The 25142-nt window shown below is 36.1% G+C and overlaps 1 protein-coding gene across 3 annotated transcripts in view; it reads right to left on the reverse strand.

Moving 5' to 3' along the window:
- Window positions 1–25142, reverse strand: part of ABCB7 (ATP binding cassette subfamily B member 7) — a 131682-nt gene that overhangs the window by 54895 nt on the left and 51645 nt on the right. For all 3 annotated transcript variants that reach the window (XM_029240423.1, XM_029240424.1, XM_029240425.1), the window contains one exon: window positions 17682–17801. In XM_029240423.1, coding sequence (XP_029096256.1) covers window positions 17682–17801 — 120 coding nt within the window. The remainder of the gene's footprint in view (window positions 1–17681; window positions 17802–25142) is intronic.

The following is a 25142-nucleotide window of genomic DNA, read 5'->3' on the forward strand; positions in this document are numbered from 1 at the left end:
TTATAAGAGGGAAGTAGGAGGGTCAAAGTAAAGAAAAAAGATATGACTACAGAAGCCAAAAGTCAAAATTAATAAGATTGAAGATGCTGCTGGCTTTAAGATGGAGGAAGGGGCCTTGAGCCAAAAATGCAGGTGACTTCTAGAAAAAGCTGGAAAAGGCAAGGAAATTGATCCTCTCCCAAGAGCCTCTGGAGGCAGCACAGTCCTGCTAAATGCCTTTATTTTGATCCAGTGAAACCTAATTTTGGACGTCTGACCTTCAGAAATATAAGATAATAAATTTGTGTTGTCTAAGCTATTAAATTTATAAGTTGTTACAGTAGCAATAGGAAACAAAGAAAATTCAATGAGGAGAGGAGAGCCTTCATGTAGGAACAACTGGACAAAACAATGAACCTTCATTTAAACTGGATACAAGAATTAATACAAAATGGAGCATGGATCTAAATGTAAAAGGTAAAAAAAATAACTTTTAGAAGAAAACATAGGAGAAAATCTTGATGACCTTGAGTTAGGCAAATAGTTCTTAGACATAATAAAGCATAATCCATAAAGAAAAAAATTAACTGAAACATATCAAAATTTAAAACTTTTATTCTATATAAGACACTATTAAGGGAATTAAAAAACAAGCTACAAGGACTTCCCTGGTGGTCCAGTGGTTAAGAATTTGCCTTCCAATTCAGGGGAAGTGGGTTTGATCCCTGGTCAGGGAACTACTATCCCACATGTCGCGGAGCAACTAAGCCCACATGCCACAACTATTGAGCCTGCGTGCCACAAACTACAGAGCCCACGTGTTCTGGAGCCCATGTACCACAACTAGAAAGAAGCCCACGTGCTGCAACGAAGAGCCTGTGTGCTGCAACTAAGACCTGACGCAGTGCCTCCACCCCAAAAAAAATTAGATAAAGAAAAACAAGCTACAGACTGGGAGAAAATATTTGCAAATTATATATCTGAGAAAGGTCTCATACAGAATATATAAATAACTCACTAAACTCAACAGTAGAAACAACAGCCCAAATAAAAAATGGACAAAACACTTGAACAGAAACTTCACCAAAGTGGATGTATGGATGGCAACAAAGCACATGCAAAGTATATTAAAACCACAAGATACCACTATATGCCTGATGATACCAAGTGTAGTAAAAGAAATGAAGTAACTGAAACTCTCATATATTGGTGGTGGCAGACAAAAACAGCCACTTTGGAAAATAATTTGGCAGTTTCTTATAGAGTTAAAAATACACTTACTGTGACCCAGCAATTCCACTCCTAGGTATTTATCCTAGAGAAATGAAAACTCAGATTCACACAAAAACCTATACTCGTGTGTTTATAGCAACTCTAGTTATAACTGTCAAAGGGTGGAAAGAAACCACACGTCCATACGTGCGTAAATGGATAAACAAACTCTAGTACATCCATACTATGGAATACTGCTCATTAATAAAAAAGAATAACTGATAGAGTCAATGACTTGGATGAATGACAAAGGCATTATGTTGAATTAGAGAAGCCAGCTCAAAAGTTTATATATGATATGACTCCATTTATATGGTATTCTCAAAATGACAAAGCTATAGTGATAGAGGACAAATGAATGATACCTAGCAGTTAGGGGCTTGGAGAGGGTATATCTACAAATGGGTTACGCAAAGGAGATTTCTGGGGCAATAGCACTTTTCTGTGTCATCCTGACTGTGACAGTAATTTTACAAATATACACATGTGTTAAAAATTATAGAACTGTATATCAAAAAAGTACATTTTATTGCATGTATATTAAAAATAAAGCCAGTATCACAGGTCTCATCCCATCTACCTCCCCTAGTGGCTGGAAATGTCTAAAAATAAAGCTTGATGATAGTGTATTTCAATAAAAAGTGACTCAATATGAAGTTTCATACCCCCTTTCCTTTCTAAATTGAGAAACTGGTTATTTTTACTAGATTATAACCATGTGACAAATGGTATGTTTCATCTATAACTGCATTGTACCCATTAATTTAAGTACAAAAGAAATAAAGGGACTTATTCTCACAAAACCTTTTTCTTTCACAGATGAAAAAGTTTAAATCACATATATAAATAATCTGCTAAACTCTTTAATTTTCACAGAAACTGGTATATCATTAGGAAATTGAATTCATTTAATTTTAACAGGCAAATGTACAATTTGGGACACTGATTGAAGAACAGAGTTAAGGAAAAAGTAAAATCACCATAAAGAACAGTCAAAAGTATGCTGTATCTATATGATGCCAAAACATGGTCAGTTTGCTGAGGGTCTCAAATTCCGGATTTTAAAATGACTTTTCCCTTCCTGGTCATAAAAGTATTATCTATCTCATCTGAGGAACCCAATTCTTTCAGAACTTTTAATATCTAAAGTTCTCAATAATTAATCTCTTTTACAGCAGCCTCTGATAATTAAGGGCTCTGTAACTAGTGCTGCTCAGAAGGGTCTAATATATGTGAAGAGGTAAAAGGGAATTTTGTTTCTTTGTTTAATTACCTCTCTGGTCCCTAAAAGATCAGAAGGAGAGAAAGAAAGAACAAGAGCACTAAAGGGAGATCTGATTAGCAAGGCAAAACAAGGAGAATAGAAAACTGGAAAAACTACTTATACAATTGGTAAAGACCATCTCTTACAGAAAACAGAGATAGAGGGAACATTTCCTAACTCATTCTATGAGCCCAGCATTACCTTAGTACCAAAGCCAGATAAAGACACCACAAGAAAGGAAAACTATAGACCACTATCTCTCATGAACAGACCAAAAATTCTCACCAAAATATTAGCAAATCGAATCTAATAATGTATAAAAATAATTATACAATATGACAAAGTGGGATTTATTCCAGGTATGCATGGCTGGTCCAACATTGAAAAACCAATTAATGTAATTGACCACATCAACAGGCTAAAGAAAAAATAGGATATTTTATCAATAGATGCAAAAAAAGCACCTGAAAAATCCAACATCTATTCATTATAAAAAAAAAAACTGTAAGCAAACTAGGAATAGAGGGGAACTCCCTCAACTTGATTAAAACATCTACAAGAAAACCTATAGCTAACAACATACTTAATGATGAGAAATTAAATGCTTTTACCCCTAAGACTGGGAACAAGGCAAGGACGCCCTATCTTACTGCTCCTGTTCAACATGGTACTGGAAGTCCTTGGCTAATGCAATAAGACAAGAAAAGGAAATAAAAGGTATACATGTTGGGAAGGAAGAAATAAAACCATCTTTGCAGATGATATGATTATCCATGTAGAAAATCCAAAAGAATCAATAATAAAAAACCTCCTGAAACTAATAAGCAACTCTAGCAAGGTTGCATGTTACATGGTTGCAAGGTACATAGCTAATATACAAAAGTCAATCACTTTCCTATATACCTCCAATGAACAATATGCAATTTGAAATTAAACATATAACACCATTGAAATCAGTACCAAAAAATTATGTATACATATAACAAAACATGTACAAGATCTACATGAGGAAAACTATAGAACTTTGATAAAAGAAATCAAAGAACTAAATGAACAGAGAGATAGTCCATGTTCATGGATAGGATGACTCAATATTGTCAAGATGTCAAACTTGATCTATATATTCAATTCAGTCCCAATCAAAATCCTAGCTAGTAATTTGGTAGATAGGGGCAAAATGATTCTAAATTTTATATAGAAAAACAAAAGATCCAGAATATCCAACACAATATTGAAGACAAAAACAATGCTGACGGGCTGATACTATTTGACATCAAGACTTACCATAAAGTTAATCAAAACACTGTGGTATTGGGAAAAGAATGGACAAATAGATCCATGGAATAGAACAGAGAGTCCAGAAATAGACAAATACACACAAATATAGTTAACTGATCTTTGACAAAGGAGCAAAGGCAGCCCAGTGGGGAAAGGATAGTCTTTTCAAAAAATGGTGCTGAAATAACTGAATGTGAGAGAGAGAGAGAGAAAGAGAGAGAGAGAAAGAAAGAGAGAGAGAGAGAGGAGAGGGAGGGAGGGAGGAAGGAAGGGAAGAAAAGAAGAAAGAATCTAGACAGTGACCTTACTTACACCTTCTGCAAAAATTAACTCCAAATTGATTACAGACCTAAATGTAAAGCAAAAAACTATAAAACTTCTAGAAGATAACATAAAGGAAAATCTAGGTGACCTTTGGTTTGCCAGTGACATGAGATAACAACATTAAAGGCACAATCCATGAACACTGATAAGTTGGACTTCATTAAAATTTATAACTTCTGTTCTGTGAAAGACACTGTAAAGAGAAGGAAAATACAAGCCACAGATCGAGTAAAAATATCTGTAAAACATCTATCTGATAAAGAACTGGTATTCAAAATATGCAGAGAACTCTTAAGATTCAACAACCCAAATAAAAAATCAGCAAAAGACCTGACAGACATTTCACCAAGAAGGATATACAGATGCCAATAAGCACATGAAAAGATGCAAAATGCCATGTGTCACTAGGCAATTTCAAATCAGAAGAAAAATGAGATACCATTATGCACCTATTAAAATGGTTGACAAGGATATGGAAGAACAGAAACTTCATTGCTAGTGGGAATGCAGAATGGTACAGCCACTTTGGAAGACAGTATGGCAGTTTCTCACAAAATTAAACATAGTTTTAATTAAAAATTAAACATACTATACAATCTAGCAATTGCAATCCTTGGTAACTACCCAAATGAACTTATGTCACACAAAATCCTGTACACAAATGTTTATTGCAGCTTTGTTTATAACTGCCAAAATTTAGAAGCAACCAAGATATCTTTCAAAGAGAGAGTGGATAAACACACTATGGTACCTCCATACAGTGAAATATTTTTCAGCAATAAAAAGAAATGAACTATCAAATAAAAAGAAAGACACAAATGACCCAGAAATGCATATTCCTAAGTAAAAGAAACCAGTCTGAAAGGGCTACATACTATATAATTCCAACTGTATAACATTCTGGAGAAGGTAAAACTACAGACAGCAAAATGATCAGTGGTTATCAGGGATGCAGGAGGATAGAGAGAGAGATAAATAGGTGGAATGCCTCGGATTTTCAGGGCAGTAAAACTATTCTGTATGATACTTTAGTGGTGGTATCTCACATTATGCATTTCCCCAAAACCATATAACTAAAACACAAAGAATGGAATCCTAATGTACACTATGAACTTAGTTAATAAGAATAATGTATTTTTTTATAATTGGTTCATCAATTGTAACAAATGTACTACACTAATGCAAGATGTTAGTAATAGAAGAAATTTAGTGGGGGGGCTTTTGGGAGGAGGGAACTCTCTATACTTACAGCTCAATTTTTCTGTAAGCCTAAAAATTCTCTAAAATATAAAGTCTTTTAATTAAAGAAATACTCCAGGGTATAAATCACACTTCTCAACTTAAGTAAAGGCTTCAGGTAGCACTGTTAGCATTGTTTTACTTTTAAAAATGTTTTTCAGAAAATTTTAAAGTATCAAAGTTAAGCAAAAAGTGCATTAATCTTTTGAAGACAGTAGTTACTGGAAAACTCTAGCTCCTCCATGAAGCCTTCCCTAAATGCCTAATTCTTGGAACTCCCCTATAGCTTCATTTGTGACTCCCTTTGGGTGTTTATGTTGTATATATTTTATCATTATTTGTATATTCTTCTCCTTCAGTACACAACAACTCCAGGAGGGCAAGGCCCACATTTTATTCATTTTTGTATCCCCAGCTGCCTAAGCACAGTACCTTATACCTAATAGTCAGTCAACAAGTGTTTATTTAGTACATATTACTATGGTCTGAATGTTTGTTTCCCCCTACCAAATTCATATGTTGAATTCTAACCCCCAGGATGATGGTATTTGGAGGCAGGGCCTTTAGGAGGTGAGTAGGTCATGAGGGCAGAACCCTCATGAATGAGATTAGTGCCCTTAGAAGAGTGCCCAGAGACCCTTCTTGCCCTTTACATCATGTGAGGTTACAAAAAAAGACAGCGATCTATGAACCACCCAGTTTATGGCATTTTGTTATAGCAGCCCAGATGGTCTGACACATATATTATCCATTACTCTATATAATAGACGCATTCTTGAAGAAATGAGGTATTGATAATATTTTTATAAATCACACTCTCCCCTGAAATTATTTTATAATTTTAAAATAGCTTATTTTCATTTCTAACAGATTAGTGAGAATATCTTTTTGTACTTGATATTTAATTTTTTGTGACCCCAATTTCTCTGTCAACTAAGTGGTTTCCAAGATGGTAGTGGTTAGAGAATATGAGTAAACTTTTTACAATATTAAAACATTTATTGAAATCAGATGATTTCAATAAATGTGTTTTATATTTTCCTTAAATCCTTATATTACATATTAAGTGTAACATACTAATAGAAAGACTGAAATTTTTAAAATCCTTAGAAGAGATTAATGATGATGTGATACTCCTATGATGTGGATGATAAGAAAAGGTACTGCATAAAATTTGTAGGGATTTAAGGAATGAAGGCAAAGAGTATTCTCTCTGTCTCTATCTCTGTGTCTCTTGTGGCAATAGAACCACTAAACTATACCTCATACAGAACTCTACAGTACTAAAAGAGAATTGCTGTAACTTGGATAGAAGAAATACCAATCCATCCTCTTGGCCTCCTCTGGGCTGCAAAACATCTCTATATAATACAGTTTATCTTAAAAATCTTTGTTGGAGGCAATGACAGCATTAAGAATCTCAGAATCAAAAGAGCATTAAAAAGCAAATAAGCAAGCAGATGGTATGCTTGGTCCCATATGTTAACCATGAAAGCCTCCCTTTTCCTTCTACTCACTAAACATTTCTCTCTTTCTGTCTTCCTTATCCTTCATGGATGCCTTAGGCCTTGTTATGAAACCACCACACACTGCTCAGATGGCTGGGTGGTATTCAATTAGAGCTGAAAAGGTTCCTGAACCCTGCCCTAAAATTCCAAGAAGTGTGTGGAGGAGATAGGGAAGATCTGAGTATAAAGGGGCATAGATTGGTCCAAAGTGCTTATATGCCAAAGCATGTAATCAGGTTGAGGAAAAAAATGGGAAGCCAAGGAACGAAAGGGCTAACAATGCATCTAATGCACACAAATGATAAATCACACCTGCAGTACTACTCAAAAATAAATAAGGGACTCGCAATTCATGATGGCTAAGGAGTAAGACATGATCACCTTCCTCCCAACAGATACATCAAAAATACATCTACATGTGGAACAACTCCTACAAAACACCTACTGAATGCTGGCAGAAGACCTCAAACTTCCCAAAAGGCAAGAAACTCCCCCAGGTACCTGGGTAGGGCAAAAGAAAAGAGAAAAAACAAGAGACAAAAGAATAGGGATGGGACCTGCACCAGCAGGAGGGAGCTGAGAAGGAGGAAAGGTTTCCACACACTAGCAAGTCCCTTCACTGGTGGAGAGTGCAGGTGGCGGAGGGGGGAAGCTTCGGAGCCACGGTGGAGAGCGCAGCAACAGGGGTGCGGAGGGCAAAGCAGAGAGACTCCCGCACAGAGGATGGGTGCTGACCAGCACTCACCAGTCTGAGAGGCCTGTCTGCTCAGCTGCCGGGGTGGGCGGGGGCTGGGAGCTAAGGCTTCAGCGTTCAAGGTCAGATCCCAAGGAGAGGACTGGGGTTGGCTGCGTGAACACAGCCTGAACGGGGGTAGTATGCCACAGCTAGCCAGTAGGGAGTCCGGGAAAAAGTATGGACCTGCCTAAGAGGCAAGAGACAATTGTTTCAGGGTGCATGCGGAGGGGGGATTCAGAGCAATGCCTAAACGAGCTCCAGAGATGGGTGCGAGCCGCGGATACCAGCATAGACACCAGAGGCGGGCATGAAACGCTAAGGCTGCTGCTGCAGCCACCAAGAAGCCTGTGTGCCAGCACAGGTCACTATCCACACCGCCCCTCCCGGGAGCTTCTGCAGCCCACCACTGCCAGGGTCCGGTGATCCAGGGACAACTTCCCCAGAGAACGCACGGCGCGCCTCAGGCTGGTGCAACATCACACTGGCCTCTGCTGCCGCAGACTCACCCCTCATTGCATACCACTCCCTCCCGCCATCATGAGTGAGCCACAGCCCCCAAATATGCTGCTACTTTAACCCCGTCCTGTCTGGGCGGGAAACAGATGCCCTCAGGTGACCTACATGCAGAAGTAGGGCCAATTCCAAAGCGTAGCCCCAGGAGCTGTGCTAACAAAGAAGAGAAATGGAAATTTCTCCGAGAAGCCTCAGAAGCAGCAGATTAAATCTCCACAATCAACTTGATGTACCCTGCATCTGTGGAACACCTGAACGGACAACGAATCATCCCAAAATTAAGACGGTGGACTTCGGAGCAACTGTAGACTTGGGGTTTGCTTTCTGCATCTGTTTCTGGTTTTATGCTTATTTTAGTTTAGTATTTAGAGCTTATTATTATTGGTAGATTTGTTTATTGATTTGCTTGCTCTCTTCCCTTTTTTGTTAAACGTATATATGTATTTTTCCTTTTTCTCTTTTTGTGAGTGTGCATGTGTATGCTTCTTTATGTGATTTTGTCTGAATAGCTTTGCTTTTACAATCTGTCCTAGGGTTCTGTCTGTCCATTTTTTTTTCTATAGTTTTTAGCACTTGTTAACATTGGTGCATTTGTTTTTTGGTTTGGTTTCTCTCTTCTTTCTTTCTGTTTTTATAGCACTTTTTTATTTTTAATAATTTTTAAAAATTTTAATAACTCTATTGTTTCCCTCCTTCCTTCCTCCCTCGCTCCCTGCCTCCCTCCCTCCCTTCCTTCCTTTCCCTTTTCTTCTCAGCCGTGTGGCTGACAGGGTCTTGGTGCTCCAGCCAGGTGTCAGGCCTGACCCTCTGACGTGGGAGAGCCGACTTCAGGACACTGATCCATGAGAGACTTCCTGGCTGCACGAATTACCAAATGGTGAAAGATCTCCCAGAGATCTCCATCTCAATGCTAACACCCAGCTCCACTCAAAGACCAGCAAGGACCAGTGCTGGACACACTATGCAAAACAACTACCAAGACAGGAACACAAACCCACCCATCAGGAGAGAGGCTGTGTAAAATCATAGTAAATTCACAGACACCCCAAACCACACGACCAGATGCAGTCCTGCCCACAAGGAAGACAAGATCCAGCTGCATCCACCAGAACACAGGCACTAGTCCCCTCCAGCAGGAAGCCTACACAACCCACTGAACCAAACTTACCCACTGGGGGCAGACACCAAAAACAACGGGAACTGAAAATCTACAGCCTGCGAAAAGGAGACCCCAAACACAGTAAGTTAAGCAAAATGAGAAGACTAACAAACACACAGCAGATGAAGGAGCAAGGTAAAAATCCACCAGACCAGACAAAAGAAGAGGAAATAGACAGTCTACATGAAAAAGATTTCAGAGCAATGATAGTAAAGATGATCCAAAATCCTGAAAATACAAGGCAGAAAATACAAGAAACGTTTAACAAGGTCCTAGAAGAACTAAAGAGCAAACAAACAATGATGAACATCACAATAAATGAAATAAAAAATTCTCTAGAAGGAATCAATAGCAGAAAAACTGAGGCAGAAGAATGGATAAGTGACCTGGAAGATAAAATAGTGGAAATAACTACTGCAGAGCAGAATAAAGAAAAAAGAATGAAACGAATTGAAGACACTCTCAGAGACCTCTGGAAGAAGATCAAATGCACCAACATTCAAATTATAGGGGTACCAGAAGAAGAAGAGAAAAAAAAGGGACTGAGAAAATATTTGAAGAGATTATAGTTGAAAACATCCCTAATACGGGAAAGGAAATAGTCAATGAAGTCCAGGAAGTACAGAGAATCTCACACAGGAAAAAATCAAGGAGAAACATGCTAAGACACATATATTAATCCAACTATCAAAAATTAAATACAAGAAAAAAATATTAAAAGCACCAAGGGAAAAGCAACAAACACAAGGGAACCTCCAATAAGGTTAACAGCTGACTTTTCAGCAGAAACTCTGTAAGCAAGAAGGGAGTGGCAGGACACATTTTAAGTGATGAAAGGGAAAAACCTACAACCAAGATTACTCTACCCAGCAAGGATCTCATTCAGATTCGATGGAGAAATTAAAACCTTTACAGACAAGCAAAAGCTAAGAGAATTTAGCACCACCAAACCAGCTTTACAACAAATGCTAAGAGAACTTCTCTAGGCAGGAAACACAACAGGAGGAAAAGACCTTCAATAACAAACTCAGAACAATTAAGAAAATGGTAATAGAAACATACATATTGATAACAACCTTAGAAGTAAATGGATTAAATGCTCCAACCAAAAGATATACACTGGTTGAATGGATACAAAAACAATTCCTGTATATATGCTGTGTACAAGAGACCCACTTCAGACCTAGGGACACATACAGACTGAAAGGGAGGGGATGGGAAAAGATATTCCATGCAAATGAAAATCAAAAGAAAGCTGGAGTAGCAATTCTCATATCAGACAATATAGGACTTTAAAATAAAGATTATTACAAGAGACAAAGAAGGACACTACATAACGATCAAGGGATTGAGCCAGGAAGAAGATATAACAATTGTAAATGTCTATGCACCCAACACAGGAGCACCTCAATACATAAGGCAAATGTTAACAGCCATAAAAGGGGAAATCGACAGTAACACATTCATAGTAGGGGACTTTAACACCTCACTTTCACCAATGGACAGACCATCCAAAATGAAAATCAATAAGGAAACACAAGCTTTAAATGATACATTAAACAAGATGGACTTAACTGATATTTACAGGACATTCCATCCAAAAACAGCAGAATACACTTTCTTCTTAAGTGCTCATGGAACATTGTCCAGGATAGATCATATCTTGGGTCACAAATCAAGTCTTGGTAAATTTAATAAAATTGAAATTGTATTGAGCATCTTTCTGACCACAACAATATGGAACTAGATATCAATTACAGGAAAAAGTGTGTAAAAAATACAAACACATGGAGGCTAAATAATACACTACTAAATAACCAAGAGATCACTGAAGAAATCAAACAGGAAATCAAAAAATACCTAGAAACAAATGATAATGAAAACATGATGACACAAAACCTATGGGATGCAGCAAAAGCAGCTCTAAGAGGGAAGTTTATAGCAACACAATCCTACCTCAAGAAATAAGAAACATCTCAAATAAACAACCTAACCTTACACCTAAAGCAATCAGAGAAAGAAGAACAAAAAAACCCCAAAGTCAGCAGAAGGAAAGAAATGATAAAGATCAGATCAGAAATAAATGAAAAAGAAATGAAGGAAACGATAGCAAAGATCAATAAAACTAAAAGCTGGTTCTTTGAGAAGATAAGCAAAACTGATAAACCATTAGCCAGACTCATCAAGAAAAAAAGGGAGAAGACTCAAATCACTTGAATTAGAAATGAAAAAGGAGAAGTAACAACTGACACTGCAGAAATACAAAGGATCATGAGAGATTACTACAAGCAACTCTACACCAATAAAATGGACAACCTGGAAGAAATGGACAAATTCTTAGAAAAGCACAACCTTCCGAGACTGAACCAGGAAGAAAGAGAAAATATGAACAGACCAATTACAAGCACTGAAATTGAAACTGTGATTAAAAATCTTCCAACAAAGAAAGCCCAGGACCAGATGGCTTCACAGGTGAATTCTACCAAACATTTAGAGAAGAGCTAACATCTATTCTTCTCAAATCCTTCCAAAATATAGCAGAGGGAAAAACACTCCCAAACTCATTCTATGAGGCCACCATCACCCTGATACCAAAAGCAGCAAAGATGTCACAAGAAAAAGAAAACTACAGGTCAATATCACTGACGAACATAGATGCAAAAATCCTCAACAAAATACTAGGAAACAGAATCCAACAGCACATTAAAAGGATCATACACCATGATCAAGTGGGGTTGATCCCAGGAATGCAAGGATTCTTCAATATATGCAAATTAGTCAATGTGATAAACCATATTAACAAACTGAAGGATAAAAACCGTATGATAATCTCAACAGATGCAGAAAAAGCTTTTGATAAAATTCAACATCTGTTTATGATAAAAACGTGCCAGAAAGTAGGCATAGAGGGAACTTATCTCAACATAATAAGGGCCATATATGACAAACCCACAGCTAGCATTGTTCTCAATGGTGAAAAACTGAAACCATTTCCACTAAGATCAGGAACGAGACAAGGTTGCCCACTCTCACCACTATTACTCAACATAGTTTTGGAAGCCTTAGCCACAGCAATCAGACAAGAAAAAGAAATAAAAGGAATCCAAATTGGAAAAGAAGTAGTAAAACTGTCACTGTTTGTAGATGACATGATACTGTACATAGAGAATGCTAAAGATGCTACCAGAAAACTACTAGAGCTAATCAATGAATTTGGTAAAGTAGCAGGATACAAAGTTAATGCACAGAAATCTCTTGTATTCCTATACACTAATGATGAAAAATCTGAAAGAGAAATTAAGGAAACACTCCCATTTACCAGTGCAACAAAAAGAATAAAATACGTAAGAATAAACCTACCCAAGGAGACAAAAGACCTGTATGCAGAAAACTATAAGACACTGAGAAAGAAATTAAAGATGATACAAATAGATGGAGAGATACACCATGTTCTTGGATTGGAAGAAGAAACACTGTGGAAATGAATATACTACACAAAGCAATCTACAGATTCAAAGCAATACCTATCAAACTACCAATGGCAGGTTTTACAGACCTAGAACAAAAAATTTCACAATTTGTATGGAAACACAAAAGACCCTGAATAGCCAAAGCAATCTTGAGAAAGATAAACGGAGCTGGAGGAATCAGGCTCCCTGTCTTCAGACTATACTATAAAGCTACAGTAATCAAGGCAGTATGGTACTGGAACAAAAACAGAAATACAGATCAATGGAACAGGATAGAAAGGCCAAAGATAAACCCATGCACATATGGTCCCCTTATCTTTGAGAAAGGAGGCAAGAATATACAATGGAGAAAAGACAGCCTCTTTGACAAGTGGTGCTGGGAAAACTGCACAGCTACGTGTAAAGGAATGAAAATAGAACACTCCCTAACACCATACACAAAAATAAACTCAAAATGGATTAACGACCTAAATGTAAGGCCAGACACTATCAAACTCTTAGAGAAAAACACAGGCAGAACACTCTATGACATAAATCACAGCAAGATCCTTTCTGACCCATCTCCTAGAGAAAGGGAAATAAAAACAAAAATAAACCTAATCAAATCTAAAAGCTTTTGCACAGCAATGGAAACCATAAGCAAGAGGAAAAGAGAACCCCCAGAAAGGCAGAAAAAATTTGCAAACAAAGCAACTGACAGAGGATTAATCTCCAAAATATACAAGCAGCTCATGCAGCTCAATATCAAAAACACAAACAACCCAATCCAAAAATGGGTAGAAGACCTAAACTGACATTTCTCCAAAGAAGATATACAAATGGCCAACAAACACATGAAAGGATGTTCAACATTGTTAATCATTAGAGAAATGCAAATCAAAACTACAATGAGGTATCACCTCATACCAGTTAGAACGGCCATCATCAAAAAATCTACAAACAATTAATGCTGGAGAGGGTATGGAGAAAAGGGAACCCTACTGCACTGCTGGTGGGAATGTAAATTGATACAGCCCCTATGGAGAACAGTATGGAGGTTCTTGAAGAAACTGACAATAGAACTACCATACGACCCAGCAATCCCACTACTGGGCATATACCCTGAGAAAACCATAATTCAAAAAGAGTCATGTACCACAATGTTCATTGAAGCTCTATTTACAATAGCCAGGACATGGAAGCAACCTAAGTGTCCATCGACAGATGAATGGATAAAGAAGAAGTGGCACATATATACAATGGAATATTACTCAGCCATAAAAAGAAACGAAATTGAGTTATTTGTAGTGAGGTGAATGGACCTAGAGACTGTCATACAGAGTGAAGTAAGTCAGAAAGAGAAAAACAAATACCATATGCTAACACATATATATGGAATCTAAAGAAAAAAAAACGTTGTGAAGAACCTAGGGGTAGGACAGGAATGAAGACGCAGACGTAGAGAATGGACTTGAGGACATGGGGAGGGGGAAGGGTAAACTGGGTCGAAGTGCGAGAGTGGCATGGACATATATACACTACCAAATGTAAAACAGCTAGTTAGTAGGAAGCAGCCACATAGCACAGCAAGATCAGCTAGCTGCTTTGTATCCATCTAGAGGGGTGGGATAGGGAGGATGGGAGGGAGACACAAGAGGGAGGGGATATGGGGATATATGTATACATATAGCTGATGCACTTTGTCATACAGCAGTAACTAACACAACACTGTAAAGCAATTATACTCCAATAAAGGTGTTAAATAAATAAATAAATAATGACTAGGTTTTAAAGATTTGGTAGAGTGATTATTTTTAAACTGAGGACAGTATAGAAGCTGAACAAATGATGTTAGGAATGGTTAAATGCTACTACTATGCTCTACATTCCTAAAGTTGCTCTGTGGTGTAGTTCCTACCTAGTGAAAGAAAACTTTTAATATATATGCTCTGAAAGTACCAGCATGCATCATAACACCTGGTAATTTCCTCCTTTTCCTGATCCAAAAGAAATCAAACATACATTTGGAAAACTTATTTCTCTATATTAATTTGTTTACTTGTAATCAGTTTATATGAGATTAGTACAGCACTTTCCATTCTATGGGTGCTCAGTGTTTGTTGATGGAAGAATCAAATATTAGCCTTCTGAAAATACTTCAGTCCTTATGGATGTTAACTTGGTCTGCATTTTATACCTGATATCGACCTGTCACCAAACAACAAAAATTTACATTTTGAAGGACTGAAATTCACTCTAAAAACAAAGTCTAACACAAATGTCAGTACTTAGGACTCCTCCCTTTGACTAGCTTGGTCATCTTCTAATCTGCTCTCTTCAATTCAAAATAAAGTCCAGAAAACAATCTGCCTTTAACTTGTCGGCAAGGTACTTACAATCACATGAAGGAATAAAGAGCAATTTGCTAATACTGCCTTGCACAGGAGCTCAGAAGAATCCTTATCCTTCAGTAATTTGTAGGTAAAAGACAATTCAGCAACCAATACTGTTCTAAAAATGAATATGAGTTAAAATTTTTCAACATTAGCTAACAAAATTAGATTTGTAATACAGTTCTCTCTTTTCGGCTTGACAAAGAGAATAAAGTATGGATTCTTGGTTTGTTGCTCAGAATCTTCATTTAAATTCTCTCCCAGGGAAGTTCGCTGGGAGAGTACTCACCAGAGCCCATAGATGAGAAAGGAGACAAGAAAATAGATGGAGTCTGACTGAATTATTTTGGTTTTACTCTCTAATCATGCCTTCCCTTTTTCCACTATTATTTACTTCCCTACAGGAACACATTTATCACAAGTGACGTCTGCAGTTGTTGTCTATTTCTGTTCTTTTCTTTGATGAACTCATTAATTTGCATTGTTTCAACTATCACCTCAATATCTCTAGCCCTGGGCTCCTTCCTGAGCTTGTCTTGCATTTTGTATTATGAGCCACTTGATGTTCCACTGGCACCTCAAACTTAACATGCCCGAAACCAAAATTTTCATCTTCCCAAACAAGACTTCCCGACTTACTACCTACTTCTGTTAAAGGCATTACCATTCTCTCATCCTTGGCATCATCTTTGAATCCTATTCTGTTTTTTACTTTTAATATCTCATCCATTGCTAAGTCTTGTTGATTCTACCTTCCTTAATTCACAATATCCCTGGCATCTCTTCTCTCCATATTACCATCTCTATCATCCGCTCCAGTACAAACTACTATTACTTCTCATCTAGGCTATTACATTAGCCTCCTAACTGGCTGGTAAGTGTTTGCTGAATGAATGCATGAAATGAAAATGAATGAATGGTATCCCTACTTTAGGTCTCTCACCACCCTAATTCATCTTATACAACAGTCAAATTAATTCCCTAAAGTACAGCTCTAACCTTATTACTCTTCTACTCAAAATAGAGGTTCCTACTTCCAACATGATTAAATAAATTTTACAGTTTTACAGTTAAGGTATTTCACAGTAGGAATTCTATTTATCTTTCCAAGATTACTTCTAATTCCTCTGAAACATTATCTCTTCATTAGAGCAAAACTGGACTACTCACTTCTCCACTCACACTATATGATCTCTCTCATCTTGTCCATGTTATTCCTATACCTGTAACAATCCTACTCATCAATCCAGGCCTATCTCAGACATCACCTCCTCTGTGAAACCTTTCCTGACTCCCCATATTGGTGGTTCTTTCCTTTGAAGCCCTCCAATACTTGAATGGTACTTATTTTCAATCATTTGTGACCTATGTTGTATTATGACAATAAGTAAAACTTGTCTTATCCTTATAATTTGAGAAAAAAATGTGCTTTACTCATATTTGAATACCCTGCAGGGCCAAAAACCATACTTGTATGACAAGTTCTCAGCAAATATTTTTAGGATAGGGTAAAGAATGAGTAAATAAAAGGGAACACACAGGACACAGAGAAGAAATAAGTGATAAGAACTGGGTTCTAAAACAATGTATTAACCCTTATACATAGAATGATAACCAAATTATAGCCAAATCTCATTTATACTTTTGAGCAGACATTTTTTTGTACCATATCTCTGATGGAAATCCAAATCTATTTTTATTTTAACATGTATATAATGTTTTACTATGTGCCAGGTACTGTTCTAAGTCTTTTATATGTTAATTTATTTAATTCTTATGACAACCCTATTTTACCTTATTTTACAAATTGGGAAACCAAGGAATGGACAGTAAGCAATTTACCCAAGGTTACAAGGTTAGTAAGAGGCAGAGCCCAGGAAGCCTGACTTGAGACTATAATATGTACTATGACTATATACTGTACCTAAAGATAACAGAATTCACTGACTTTAAAATCTGAATAAATTGAAAGGAGTTCTTCTTGAAAGCCCAGAATCATTATCATAACTTTGCCTTATTAAAATGTGTTACAGTATAGTGATGAACTGAGGAGGCTGCTAAGATGTAGAGGGTCCCTATACTGAATGTACCAAAATGCCCAGCTTTTTGGCTTTTGGGTTTTTTTAAGTTTTTCTGTTTTATTTTTCCCTTCATGTCACACTGCTGTTTACTATTAATGTAACTAAAATGTCTTCATCCTCTTTTCAATTTACTAGGAACTGAAAACTAAGCTTACCAGAAATATGTATTAAATAAAAGCCAGCAGGACTCTGAGGAGCTTCTTTTACAAGTTCCTTATGCTTTGTTACAACCCACGATCCTGTATCTTACACTGGTTTCAGGAAGAATTCCATTAGGTTGAGGCTGTTATAAGTCTGATACATAGATAAATCAGGCATTATCATATAACTTCTGCTGACTGAATAGAAGAGTTACATAAACGAGGGCCCTGAATGTTGACAATACTCCCCAAAGTGACTTATATCAGCCTAAGTTTCTTTACTAGAAAATGTCATAGTATTTCCTAGTTATAGCAACAAACAATACATAATTTCTCTTATTCTTACCTTTGCTCCACCCAAAAATCCCAAGGAAATGGCAACCCTAGCTCGCAGATCTGGCCTGTCTCTGGGCCACACATAAGAGAGCATTGCTTTTATGATTTTCTGAGTATCAACATCTTTTAACTGTTGAAAGAGAGAACAAAAGCAGTGAGTAACATGTCATTTCAAAAATAAATATAGTTCAATAGTGTAGAATTATGTAAATATTTGAGGAAAATACAAAAACATTTCAAACATAACTTTTATTCTGAATCTAAGGTCAATATCTTTTAAACTCAAACTATTTCAATAGTTTTTTAAAAGCTACTTATTTCTCTAAATTTCTTACTTTCAGCTATAGCCATCCTCATATTGTCAAAAAGTTATCCATACATTTATTTGAAGTTACCTATACATTTATTTCTTATCTATTAAGCTATCAAAATATTACATAAAATTTAAGAAATATTTCCATATTTCCATCTTTGTGGTCAAAATCTTTACATACATTGGCCTCTTTATCAGTATGTTTATGTAAGATATTTTGGAACCCTACGTCCATCCTCATGACAGAGCACAGTTACAATACAGTGTTTAGGAAAGTATGAGTCTTGGCATTGACTATATAGAACAGAAGCTGGGTTATTAAAAATTTCAACAAAAACATAACTTTCCAGTCATACTTAATCTGACTTAAATCTACCGTACATTTTTCTTTTTCCCAAGTTCCCGAGGCAACATTCCCATTAAATCTTTTTGTTTTAGTTTCAGCTTTTAGAAACAGAATATTAAGAATGAAACCTACACTTTCCAAAGCCAAAATATGTACACACATTCCCAAACTACTATATTATTTTAGTTGGTGAAATAATCCCCATTTTAAAAATTGAAGTATCTGGGCTTCCCTGGTGGTGCAGTGGTTGAGAGTCCGCCTGCCTATGCAGGAGACACGGGTTCGAGCCCTGTCCGGGAAGATCCCAGATGCCACAGAGCAACTAAGCCCGTGTGCCACAACTACTGAGCCTGCACTCTAGAGCCCTCAAGCCACAACTGCTGAAGCCATGTGCCTAGAGCCCATGCTCTGCAACAAGAGAAGCCACAGCAATAAGCCCACGCATCACAACGAAGAGTAGCCCCCGCTCACTGCAACTAGAGAAAAGCCCGCGTGCAGCAACGAAGACCCAGTGCAGCCAAAAATAAATTAATAAATAAATGTATTTTAAAAATTGAAGTATCTAATCAATTTCTGTAAAAGGTATTAAAAAATAAGAAGAAAGTTAATGCTCATTGTTGGTGAAGGTATATGGAAATAGGTACTCTAATACACTGCTAATGGGAGAGTGCACTGAAATAATCTTTCTGGAAAGCAATGTGATATCTGCCATAAGCTTTTAAAATAATTCTGCCCTTTGCGTTGAGAATTCCACTTCTGGGAACTTAATGCTTTAAAAAAATATATGAATATTCTCCAAGTTGAATCAATTTTACTTCCTAAAAATCTCTTGAATTTGTCTACTTCTTTCTGTTTCCACCACAAACGTAATCCAAGCTATCATCTTTCTCACATAAACCACTGCAACAATCTCCTAACTGATCTCCTTGCATCCGCTCTGCTCCTGGTCCGATTAGTTCAGCCTGCAATCAGATATTACTCAGTTTAAAATCCTTCAATGCATATAATATGCATAAAATAGATAACTAATAAGAACCTGTTGTATAAAAAAATTAAATAAAATTCAAAAATAAAGCATTGCTAAATAAATATATATATATATATACACACACACACACACATGGCCCTAAATATAAAAAGATGCTCAACTTTACTCATACAAATAAAAAGTGCAAATTAAAACAACTCTGATATATTTTTTATCTGATCAGATTAGCAAAGATAATACTTTGTTTTGGTGAAATTTTTAAGAGATGGGCACTCCTAAATATTTGTTTTTATATTCAAAGATCATCTCTGGAAAGATACCAAAGAAATTGGTAATAATGTTTGCCTCTGGGAGGGGGGAACAGGGTAGGGGGAAGATTTTTTTTAAATTCTGTATCCTTTTGTTCCTTTTGAATTTTGAACCATGTGAATGTGTTACCTTTTAAAAAAATTAATAAAATTTTAATTAATAAAAAATATAAATTGAAGTAAACAAACAAACAGAAAAACCCTTCAGTGGCATCCTATCACTCCTAGGATAAAGATCAAAGTCCATACCATGGCTTATGAGGCTCTGCTTGCCCTGGCCTCTAGCTTCCTCTCTAGTCATGTCTTATACTACTGCTTTCAGTGTTCACGCCACACTATCTTTCTTTCAGCTCCTCAAACAGACTATAATCCCTCCTGCCACAAGGCCTTTGCACAATACCTTTCACTTTGTCTGGAATAATCTCTCTCTCTGAAACACCAACCTGCCCTCAACTTCTTCCAATTAGTTAACTGCCAGCTCAAGCAGCACTTCCTCAATGAGGTCTTCCCTAACCCCAGTCAGGATCCTTGGCTATATTCTCTCACAGAACAGTATTCCTTTTCTTTCAGAGAATCCATTTCAGTTATAAACTACATATTCAACAATGTGATTATCTGATTAACAACTGCTCTCCTGCTAGAATTTAAATTCCACATGAGTAGTAACTTTGTGTTTTGTGCTCACTGTTGTAACCCAATATTAAACACAATGGCTGACACACAGTAAAGGTACTCAACGAATAACGAATATTTATTGAATAAAGGGATGAAAAATTTAGCCATAAGGATGTTCATTCCCATGCTGTTTTAATAAGGGAAAAATTGGGTTTAGGCTAAATGATCAACAGTGGAGAATCATGTAAACAAGTTACAGTGAATGCATACAGCAAAATATAGCCACTCAGAAATATATGCAGTGACACAGAAACATGTTAAGTGAAAAAAGCAGAGTACAAAACATTTTTTGTGGAAAAAAATGTTATGTGTGTATGAGTTTACACATGCATACAAATGGATCTGGAAAGCAATACCCCCAAAGTGTTAACATCAGTAGCTGTGAATAGATGGAATCATTGATGATTTTTTATATTCTTTTTGCTTTCTTGTTTTCTGTAGTTCACATATAATAAGAAGAAAATTTAATTCATTTTGGGGGGAAAGTTAGACAATTTCAAGTAGATTTGCACAGCAAAGAATGGGGGGAAACTGTCAACATATAAGAAATCCAGGACAACATATTATATTATACAGGGTAGCTTTATATTATAGTTATTTCATCCAAGACTCAGCAAACTATTTTCTAGTCTCTTTTATTCAGTTTATTGAGTAAACAGTAACAGAAATAAAACTGTTCATATTGTACTGAAAACAGGACTACCTTCTTGAGCTGCTTTAAATACACTGGATTGCAAAAACATGAAATGCTGAAAGTATAGCTCTTAATGCTTTCTTTTATACACACATACACTCACACATATGAGCTCTCATAACTGGTAGGGTATTTTTAAAAAGGGAATAAAGCTGTAATTTTAAAATTCACTTTTCCAATTGAACTAATACTAAACAAATATAATTTGATGTGTTATAACACAAACTGCGACATTTCAACTACTTCCCCATTTCACAAGTTTCGTCTGTCTTATTTTTCTTGAGGGAATAATAGCAAAAAGGCCCTGTTTCCACATATCTTTAGAAACACTCTCTCTTGTCAAAAACCTTCTACAACACACCCCAAAATTTCTTCAATAAGGACACAGAGAAGTTATGGCTAAGAGCAAAAAAATTATTCTAGTTGGCTTAAGAGCGCATAAAATGTCACCACCTCATTTAACAAAATGGGTTCTAAAGTTGTGTAATCGTGCATTATGAGTCCATTAGGCTGTAAAGTACATGTCTTTCAGTTATAGTTTGGATAAACTACAAAGTTTGAAAAATAACGTCTTTTTTAAAGAGAAGGCCAAATCAAGAGGCATTTCAGAGGCTGAGGCACATTTTTAAAGTATTTTAAACCAACTTATTCCTGCTGCACAAGAGTAAAATAAAATTGAAGGCCTCAATACAGATCCTGAAAGATAATATACCCCCTTTCAAAATCACCACAGTTAATTCATACTGGACACCCAATGGTAATCCTGAAAGACAAAAGACTTATCTAAAGCTGAAAAGAGACCAGTCGCAGCTTAAGGCTGAATCAGATATCATCTTCACATCAACTCATCTTTCCATTTCAGGCTGAGCAATACAAATAGCATATACACCATTTTAAAATCACATTCTTAAAGAAAAGGTGAGAAACGTAGGAAATGATCAAGGAGGATGACAAGAAATTGAATTATTTGAAAACACACTATGTAAGGAGTAATTATATTATAGTATAGGGGGAAAAAACCCAATGATTTAAGAAAAGAAAGTTCTTTCTCAAGGGTCAAAATCCCTGAAGTAATCAACGGTTGATATTATAGTAGTTTTTCTTTAAGCCTTGCTTACACATAAACAGAAAATATGAAATTTTATGAAATTCTTTAACTTTTATAATTTTCACAGTACATAAAATTTAGAAGTTGTTTTAAAAACATAACTGTGATTACTACATCATGATAATAAAAGTTCTCTAAAATGAACACTATAGAAATATTAAAAAGCCTGTAAAAGTAGGAGTCAATCTACTTTCCTCCTCTGCTATCATATACAATGTGGCCTTCTTGCTGTAGCTAGATAGCCTCAAGTTCAAAACATGAAACTGATATTTTAAGCCCCATTACACTGTAAAACTACTACTACGTTAGTATGAGGAATAAAAGTTTTTAGAAAGGTCTCAACTATATACTGGAATTAGCTAGCCATAATAAAGGAAAGCAATTAGTTTCATAATAAAAACACAAGAGTAACAAAAGAAGGAATTCAAATTGGCTCACTAAGATCTTTGAATGATAACAAAATTGTACTGAATTTTTTTCCCCCTAGAAATGAGTTTGGAAGAAAAGGTTTGGAGACATCAGAGAGCTATCAAAGAAGAGATGAAAGTAAGTGAAAACAAGCTGGACAAAAAGAAAACAGCAGGTACCAGAGAAGAAACTTGCTTGATACTAGAAACAATGCTCAATAAATATTTATTCAATTAATGAATTAACTATTCTTAAGCACATGAGGACAAGTTCCAGGAGGAACACCTAAATGCTCGATTTATTAAGTCATCACAACTTTTCATGGATTTTTAAATATTTATTTATTTGGTATTAATATATAGCTTAATAAGCTTTATGAGGCTGGGCAGGTAAGAAAAAATAATGAAAGGAATATCTACTTGTACACAGGGAGCTGAAACAGCACAGTAGGCCAAAAACAAACATGAAAGTAACACTGGAAGTACCTGACCCAATAGTGTATAACTGGAAAGCCACAAACTGTACTGCTTATATGCAGCACTGCTCAATTTAACAGCATGACCTGAGGGAAAGGTGCAGTTGCTCATAGTCATAAGTACTCTAAGTGAATACCTATAGCTAATAACCATGTGGACAGGGCACAAAAAGGACAAGTAAAAAATTAAAACACACCTGGAGCAGCTCACCTGGTAGAATTCTCAGATATTACAGATAACTGTATATTGATAAACTGAATACATTTTGCTTCTCAAGTCAGTGATTTCATATTTCTCACCAGAAAAGGCTGTTTAGCACTGAAGCAAGAACAATTTTTTCTACCAAAAGTCCACTCATTTCAAGGGAGTGGAGCCCACTGGGCTTCGATAGGAAAATGAAAGAGTAAGAAAAAAAACAGATTTTTGATAAAGGTAGCAGAATCACCTTTTCTGGCAAGGTGAATTTATATAAGAATTCTGGTTTTAGAGACATTCTAAATTTCACTAGCAAGAAATGTTCTAACTCACAGAATCAAGGGATTGGTTTAGAAGGAAACTACTTGGGGGCAAAACTTATGGAGAGGAAGAAAATAAATATACCAAAAATTTTTGGATGCTATTTGTTTTGTATAAATGTGGGCTATAGGCTGAATGTTTTCTCTCTAAAGAACTAATTTAGCAGAGACTTTGGAAATGCCCACAATTTCAAGGATATGCAAGCCATCCAAAGAACTGTCTCTTCAATCCAAGCTAAAGATAACTAACTGCAATTAAAGGAATAATTTTAACCACTACTTCAATACTGTTAGGGATAACAGTGGCTTGATAAAAGCTAGGTCAAAAGATAAGAAATCTGAGTAGATATCTAATGGAAAAATCTAGAAAGTAAGTGAAAAACTTTTCCCACATTATTGGGTATATAAGCATATGAGTTTATGGGTGGGAGAGGAAAGATATATTAATTGTCAGGAAAAGCTTTGCAATTATTGTTGCTTTCTCTATACCTCGAAGTTTGTTTTCTAAGCTCTGTTGGTCTGAAACTGCAATGAAGAGCTTATCTGGCAGCGAAAAGGCCCTAGGAAAAAAATGGCTTATTCTATATATGAGATGGATTTGAACCCAACAGTCAATTTAATAATTTATAATTTAAAAAACTACCAAGTTGACTGATATTTGCATTGGCCACTCAGTGAATTCTCTATCTCAAAGGGAAGTCAATTTGAGAAATCAAATAAAGATCATAAGGCTGCTTGATGATGGATGTAATCAGAGCTGAAAAATGGCCTCTCCATGTCACACAGGTATTCTTGTCCACTGGTCTGTGTGTCCACTCATTTTAACAAGCCTGGAGGCTTATTATTCCATTTTCTCTCCAATCCTCCATTTTTTAACACGCTAAGTTGCTGTTTCACTTCTTTGATTATATCAATATTTATATCAAAGCCTCTGATTGCTCTAGTAAATGCTAATCTCTCTTTCAATACTACTAGCTTCTGGCAATATATCTAATCAATAAGGATATGTTTCTAACATTAAAAAAAGAACATGTCAAGCAAAGTCCAGGAAGCAGTCCTTATATTAAGCTCTGCATTATTCGTGTATTTATTATGAGCACAGGATTACCTAAATTTACTAACAGATGCTTCTCCCAAAAAGGCACATAATAAAGTTTAAATGCAGGAGCAAAGTTCCAAAATCCTTTAAAAATCTGAAGATTCTATTATAAAACAAGTAAGACTTTAATTCATCTATTTTAACAACAGGAGCTTCCAAATATTGAAACCGCCACTCTTTTTTCACAACCCCTTTACTATAGCCACATTGGATAAACAAATGATTTAAATATCTTCTGAGTAGCATTATTAATGCTTAAGAACATACAAGTAGAAATGCATAGAAAGTGAAGTGGTAAAAGTTTCAGTTGGTTATAAGGTAAAAATCTATAACTTGTCAGTGATAAAACTTCTACATGGTAGTTTAGATATTCTGCCATCTAAACTGTTAAGTTTCTCAACAGCAGGGACTGTGTCTTGCTCATTACTGTATCTCCATTTACTTAACATAGAGTTACGCACAACGCAGGTATTCAATAATACATACTTTTAAAATGAATGGACAACAGCAGAGTATAGGACTTAACAATCTCACATTACAG

This window comes from Monodon monoceros, unplaced genomic scaffold (assembly GCF_005190385.1).
Source record: "Monodon monoceros isolate NGI ecotype Baffin Bay Population unplaced genomic scaffold, NGI_Narwhal_1 Super_Scaffold_22, whole genome shotgun sequence".
Classification (NCBI taxonomy): Eukaryota; Metazoa; Chordata; class Mammalia; order Artiodactyla; family Monodontidae; genus Monodon; species Monodon monoceros.